Below are 7718 nucleotides of genomic sequence, written 5' to 3'. Positions count from 1 at the left end.
AATTGATAATTATTGATAATTATAATAATAATTAAACCCAGTCTACATTTAATAAAAACTTAGGAACAAACTAAGTCAAGAAGACCCTCAGATTAACATTAATTACAGTTGGATTACTATTTATTAATTTTCATCATATGTATTGTTTAGGGAATTTATTCATCAATTAATTTAAGGGTATTTTAAGAATATTGTAAGAACATCGTAGCTTAAAAAATCTCGAAATTAAGAATTTTAGTGTGTGAAGCGAAATTTACCAGTTGTTATGAGAACGTGCGTAGACTAGGGGTTGTCTCAAGGTTGTTACCATTGACTTACAAGCCCGAAAGGCTAGACTCGAGACTTCCCGATGGGAAATGAAACCACTTTCCCATCCAGAACGCCTGTGAGTTTGGTTTTTACACTAAAGCCAGACTGAAACTAAAATCTATCGCTAGACTTCAAAACAATACAGTCCTCAAAAATAAGGGAACTGCTAGATACAACAATCCGTCGTCATAATTACAGCGCGTGATGGGAAATAAGTGGTTTTATGTTTTGTTGCCTGGGAAATGTTAGAGATTCTTCTCTAGCCCGTCGGGCTTAAAACTCAATGACTGTTACTAATGAATGAGAATAAAAAACCCGAGATGGGAAAAATATGAATTTCGGAAATTCTTATTAAATTGTAACGAAAATTGTAATGAAATTGAATTGAAATTTGAAATGAAACCTGAACTGTAAAAAAATAATAATTCACACACCAAGTCGGTTGGGAGCCTCTGGCCTGGAAAGAATCAAATCAAGATAACCAGATAACCACTTTTCGTAAAAATGAAATTTCTGCCTCTTTGTCAGGTTTGTCATGTAGCGAAAATTTTATTGTTCTTAAACATTAGAGTACCTTCATTGTTCCTATAATTATACTGTGTTACATATCTTTAATATGAACAAATTATATTTGAACATAAGCCTTCGATGGCAAAAATGTCTGCGGACTCTAAAACATATAGCATCTATAACAATTTCAGGCTAAAAGAATAAAAAGCGTCTGAAAACTTCTGAAAATGTTTTCTATTTTTTCCACTGAAGGGATTTCACTCTTATAGTAGGGGGGAATTTGTAAAATCGTGCGACATTTTTAGTCAAAGCACTTACACATTTTTGGAAAGCTAAGGGGTAGGGGAATGAAAATAACATAGGTGCCACTTTGGTTTGTTTTTCGGACAAATATGACGGTCTCAGGCAAAAATCAAAGGGTCAAAATTTAATGAAAATTTTAGCTTGAGAAAGGAGAGACCTGTTGTATATTTTTGGAAAGCTCACAAAAAATTAAGATTAGAGATTTATCGCTAGTATATAGGTGATTTCTGTACCTAACTCAAGATATTGACCCTTTAAAAGACTCTTTTCAGCCGAAACAGCTATATTTTGTCCACTTTTTGCACTTTTTGAAGCTCAATATCTCGAAAAAAACCTCATAAAATGGAACAAACTCCCCCCTACTAATATAATTTTGAGATTTTCGCACCCACTCCACTAATCAGATAGGCTTAAAGTATTTTGTCCATTATGTACCCAACAGTAGACTGGCGTTGTCACTGGAGGAGAAAAGCTATCATTCCCTTTCCGTGCGTTAAAAACATTGATAATCAGATAGTTCTTTTATGGTTTAGATAGCCAGAAACATTGACTTTCATTAACTGTCCATATCTTTGAACACCCCTTTCTCACAGACCCCGTAGATTATTTTTCAGCCAGTGGGGATAAAAACTCGACGGGGATTGATATTCCAATTGTTTTATGGGAGGAGATTGAAGTTCTTTCGTTTTCAAGTCAGAATATTTAGTGGAGATGGGAAAAATAGGATAATATTTTGCAGTGAGGATTGGTTTATTTAATTATTTTCAGTAGGGACGATACTTTCGCCAATTTTTATGGGTCATGTCGCTCCTTTCAAAGTTGAGTAATCTTACCAGTAAGGAAAATTAGATGAAAATATTGTCCGGGCATGATGTTTTCTTCATTTTAATGTTTAGTTGGTAATCGCTGTAAGAGTGGGTTATTCAGAACTCATTATAGACGTTTTTAATAAAAAAATTTCAAGAAATTAAAGCCTTTGAATTTTGTTAACTTTTTAGTTTTAACCTTAAATTGGTTCTTAATTTTCACTATATGAGAGTAATTTGGTACATTTTAGAATGTCCTAAGAAAATGGATGTTTTGGAGTCTTTAAAGCTTTTAAGATGCCTTACATTTTTTTCTTATATAAAACATGTAAAACGCAAGCACAGATCTTTTTTTGAATAGCCTTCTTAACTTTTTTACGGTATTCTTTAGTTAAAGTAAGATCGAAATATAACCTATAGATTTGACATGTAGTAAACGCTTGGAGAATATTGAGCGTTACTGAGCTATTTTTTGACAATTTACAGGTGAAAATGCTTTAAAAATGACATTCTTATATTCAGTTGCTAAATGCCACGATGGTGATCTTTCAAGAGCAACATACTTTTAGCCAGCCGTTTCGTTAGTTGCTTTAAACAGGTTGGAAGAATACATTGCATTGACGTCAAAAGAGGGCTATGCATTGACTTTAGACAGCCTCTCTCAACTTCAATTCGCAATTAGAAAAGGCAGGGCGAAAAGTGGGTCGTCTTAACTGGTCTCATAACTGTACGAACTCAAATTGTGAAAGCCGCGATCTGGTACCCCGATCTTCAACCTCTGAAGACCAATACTGCAATAAAAATTTTATCGCGCATGTGTCAATCTAATCATTGTAGAAAGAATCAAAGATGAAGAGCAAATATTACCATACTGTATCAGTATGCAGTTTACTATTTACAAATTCCCCAGAAACCTCCAAATGTAATTGAAATGAGTTTCTTTCGAAAGAAATCTTTTACAACATGATTCCCAAATGTATAACAGTAATTACTAAACTATTAGTTTTGGTAATGTTACTTGGAATCGAAATAATATGCAGATCTTTATGTTATGATTCTCTATCACTGGCTCTTTTTAAAAAGCATTGATGACATTTTTTAGTTGTGTTTTCAACGACGGGAATAAAAATATCAACTTTGAACTTCATTCAAGATCTTGGATGGTCGTCATGGTTACTCTTCTCTGAGTTGATTGCGCGCTATATGATTTCGACCTGTGCTTTTCACGGTAGCGATCTGGAGGAAAAACTTTTTTTACTTTTCGTTGTTTTCGCACCCTCATAGTCTTCGGAGAGACAATGAAAGGTGAAAATGTCGAACCTTTAAAGTTACTTTGTAAACTTTTCAAATGTTTTTGCAGCCCTTAGAGAGATATGGGAAGGCCAATAAACTTAACATATTTTTTTCGAAGTTTGAGACTACCATCGGAGAGGAGATGTGATGAATAAGTGAAAAATTCTTATATTTTAGTGACATTATAAAAATAAAATAGAATCATGATGCAAAGTACGAACAACATTACTGGTGGCAACAATTGGACAATATATCAAAAAAATGTATATCAACTCAACAAAAAAAATACAACAATGGGCCACCGTAACAATAGTTTAAACACGGACACGTCAAACCTCACCCATTTCATTGTCATGACAATCCAGCCTAGCATTGGAACTCTATTAACTCTCATCGCTATCTTAGTCATTTTCCGTCAAAAACGTCTGTTACGTCGGATTTCGAATAAATTTTTGGTGAACCTTTTCATGGCAAATTGCTTTGCTTCATTTTCAATGGTCGGGTATGCAGCACTTGCGCTATTTCACATCCATATTCATGAGCAAAGAGCGAATTTACAACTAACTCATCAGAGATTTGGGAAAAGAGGATAAGAAATGCGCTATTCATCTATTTGAAGCTAGGCTGTAGAATCTTTTGTTTCTATTGAAATGTCTGCGGCCGATCGATTGTTTTTATTCTGGACCAATCAGAGCGCTTGATTCGTTATGCGCACAAGACTAGAAGTACAAACAAAAAATGGCAGCCGTGATTGATATCGAAAGTGAAATAATTTTTTTTTTAAATCGCGGATTTTGATATTTTTTATAAGCACTTTTCACTTTGAACGCAGTGCTTCTCAAGCCTTCGTCGTTGTGCCTGAAGGGGAGAATTTCCCAGCTTTGACCAAAATATTTTCCTTATAGAATGATCGAATCAATTTGATCAATTTATCAACTGTAGCTAAAAGAATTGAAATTCACATTATAAAACCAAAATGATAAGCTTGTAAAACTAAGATAATTTTTGGTTATTTCTTGAACTAGAGTTTCTAAGAAACAAATCATGGAGGCCCTTCAGCCGGGGTAGTGATATTGGGTATTATTAGAACAAAATTGGAAAAACATGACAAAAATAGAGCTCAAAGAAGAAAAAAAAAAAGAGCGATGATAATTCATGATATCAATGCTAGAAGATCACAATAATACATGAAATCTTTCTTTTAAGAGCTTTATATGAACTCGAAACAATAAAGCATAAAATAATCCAAAAACATTATTGAAAAAAATACAATAGTTATACAAAACAGCTCCATCTAGGGATTTTTCCCTCGATATAATGAAATATCTATCTAGCAAATAAAACAGTATAATAAAAGTGCATAAGAATTAAAAATTCAAATATTAAAAATATCCTTCTCTTAGTAGAAAACATTTATGCAACTCTTTTAATTTGTAAATGCTGCTAAGAAATGGTTTGAACTTTTTCTAAAAAAGATTAAACCCAAAAGGGTTTTTTTTATGATTCACCTTCAGTTATAACACCTGGGAAAATAAAGATGTATTGCATGAAAAAAATCAATATCACTCATGACTTTCCATTGAAATAAAATTGAGAAGACTATAAAAAAAGACTAAAACCTTCCAACTGATTTTAAATTAGTACATTGATTCAGATTGTATAACTTGAAAGCTGGACTAGAAAATTATATCATTGCTCCATAGAGGACTAAATTCAACAGATGTGTAACTCATTGCTAATAAATTAAATACATTTACATTTGGAAAAAATATTGGAAAAATAATATCAGCCTGTGATCAGAAAAACTTGTTACATATTAACAACAAGTGAAAATATGTGTTCAAGTAGAATTGTAGAATTTAAATAGAAGCACTTTTGGGGTCTCCTAGTTTGTTTACATTTGGTAATTTTGGCCCACATGTTTCCTGGCTCTGATGACTTGTTTGGACCATCTTTCCAGGCAGCCAGGGACAACCTGGATACAAAACAAACATCCAAATAAATACAGATTCGATAAAAATTCTCCAGACTGATCAAATTTACATAATACGTATATGGAAATCCACTTTTTCCAGAGAACAATTTCCAAGTATATGTCCAATTTCAAAGGATATGTAGGCGGTGCTCAACCAGGTTCAACTGTTCATATCCACGGTTGTCCAGAAAACATTTACAAAATATTAACATCCTCTGCATATATTTATTATTCCATTCTGTTTTGGTCAAGCTAAATAATGCACGTAATATAGGTTCTGCAGGTTTAATTTCATTTTTAGCAGACTTTTCCATGCCTTAACGTGACGGTCAAAATGCAAAAATGTTGAGTCATCCTGAGTCAATCTTTACTTCATTGCACCAGTGCTTGGATGGCAAATGGCCCATACTTAACTTTCTGTGGAATTATAAACAATATTTCATAGAGAAAATGACGATAACTAGCCCTGAAAATATATAAAATGAAAATCTACTGTAAAACTAGGGCTTTTTTGTTTTTGTATAAGCAATAATCTGCATGAATTACCCAAACACAGACTGTAAAGTTCACCGATGAAATTATGTTTTGGCTGCAAAATTGTCCAAGCCTTGTGAGTCAATCCACTGACCGGTCAAAATCATGGCCCATCAATAGTCAGACTTTATAAATATCACATGTCGAGGTTATTTGAACTTGAAACTTGAAATTTCCAACCCAAAAGTCAATGGTTTCCCTAGATAAAGCTAAAGGTACCACAGAGGAAATCAAGTATACTTACTGAATCTCAAGTCCATTACCATGGAGGAAGTTTTTCTAAGATTACACTATTTTTTTCATCTAAAAGTTAAAAAAAAAAAAAAATTATCAATCGATTTTGCCCATCTTAAATCAAAATGCCAAGAAGTTTTAGAGAGTGCCCAGGAAAACTAAGGCATAGGTGGTCACAATCAACCTTCCTACTACCCATAAAAATTATGTCTGCAACACAAAAAATTCATTCAGAGCAATACAAGCCAGAAAGAAATTGGTCCCAAATTTTCAAAATTTCAAGCATGCCTCATGTCCGCCATCTTTACTCCCAGAATATAGAATGATTTTCCTCGATTTTCTCAGGGGAAACCCCCAGAAGATCAAAGATTCACTCCCCAGTCTCTTTTTCACAAAGAACTCACTGGAAAGCTTTATTCAAGGACTTTTTTCTTGAACATTGGTTAACCTGTACGTAACGCCATTTTGTTTCGGCCTTCCTTCTTGCTCAACTATTCTACAGCCTTGCTTCTTCAAAGGGTGCCGAATTCAAAGGGAAAGAATAGGAAAACAGCGAGCGGCAGCGGCGTTTCTTATCCTCTTTTCCCAAATCTCTGAACTCATGTACTGATGGATGAGGAGGTCATTTTCTATATTGTCGTTGTGACGTCTATGATTTTATCTTTAATCAATCGAATGGCTGTGACGCTGGACCACTTGTTAGCCATCAAGAAACCCTTTCTCTACGAAGAAAAATTCACTACTAAAGTTTTCTTTATCATTGTTGGTGTCACATTGGCAATAGCTTTAACTTATTTCATAGCACTTCTAGTTTGCTATTTATATCTACCTATGAAAACTGTCATGTTGGCCCTACAGATATCATTTGTCAGTGTTATTATGAGTGGATTTTTGGTCCTAAATACTGTTAATTACATTATTTATGGCGAAGCTCGTAGACAGTTGCGAAGTATTGCTGGTGTAAGTCGTAATAAGAATCGTAAAAAACAACTTTTACGTCGACAATATCGATTGGTGTATATTTGTATAGGAATTGTGTTAAGTTTTGAGTTATGCTGGTCGCCATGCTTGATATGGTTCATGCATGACTTATTAGGGAAACACGTAGTAGAACATTTTCAATTTGTAGCTTGTCATTTGATATGTTTGAACAATATTTTGGATTCGTTGATTTATGGTTGGTTAAGTAGAGACGTTAAACGAGTTCTGAGAAGATTCTTTCTGAGACGTTTGAAAAAGAAACGAAATATTGGTACTGAAATGGGTTGTAGTGACGCATCATCGACCACTAACTCCTCAACTTGTGATAATTTGAATAAACCAGCTGCGCTGGAAGGTCAGCCGAAGAAGCCTTCAAAGATAAGAAAGATGAGAGTCAAGTCAAATCGGATCGAATCGACGGCCGTACTATAAAGGATGATCAATAACATATTTCTCGAAGCTAAAAAAATCATCAATAAAGTTCTAAATTTATAAATTCATTGTAAAATTTAAATTTAATAGACAAATCACAAAGTTTTAGATAAGCCCTGTAACAATTTTTTTTGTATAAATATATAAAGCACTTCTTCATGAAATTGAAAGAAAATTATAAAAATAATATGCAAGCGATTCTTGAGTTTTTTCATACATTAAGTACATTCTAGCAGTTAGTTTCCATTAAAAAAGACAAACCAAAACGATCAGGATATACAGAACAGACAATAGTAAACCCAGCAGGATAAGTGGTGTAACCAAAACAACATTGGCGTTGT

The 7718-nt window shown here is 33.6% G+C and overlaps 1 protein-coding gene and 1 long non-coding RNA gene across 2 annotated transcripts; one reads left to right on the top strand and one right to left on the bottom strand.

Moving 5' to 3' along the window:
• Positions 1-5621: 5621 nt before the first annotated feature.
• LOC136804058 (uncharacterized) lies at positions 5622-6596 on the bottom strand. The gene is made up of 3 exons (XR_010846234.1): positions 6369-6596; positions 5975-6033; positions 5622-5662 (listed from the first exon to the last, which is right to left on the bottom strand). It is a non-coding gene; the product is annotated as an uncharacterized lncRNA (long non-coding RNA).
• A 43-nt stretch (positions 6597-6639) lies between these two features.
• LOC136804112 (trace amine-associated receptor 6-like) lies at positions 6640-7377 on the top strand. The gene has a single exon (XM_067060857.1). The coding sequence runs from the start codon at positions 6640-6642 to the stop codon at positions 7375-7377; it is 738 nt and encodes a 245-aa protein (XP_066916958.1).
• Positions 7378-7718: the final 341 nt, after the last annotated feature.

This window comes from Clytia hemisphaerica, unplaced genomic scaffold, assembly GCF_902728285.1.
Source record: "Clytia hemisphaerica strain Z4C2 unplaced genomic scaffold, Clytia hemisphaerica genome assembly, whole genome shotgun sequence".
NCBI classification, from domain to species: Eukaryota; Metazoa; Cnidaria; class Hydrozoa; order Leptothecata; family Clytiidae; genus Clytia; species Clytia hemisphaerica.
The sequence above is the reverse complement of the archived record's forward strand: the minus strand, read 5'-3'. Positions and strand labels throughout refer to the sequence as shown.

Bases quoted from the DNA above. Each gene is read 5' to 3' on its own strand.
- LOC136804112 (XM_067060857.1), top strand. From the start codon at position 6,640: ATGGCTGTGACGCTGGACCACTTGTTAGCCATCAAGAAACCCTTTCTC.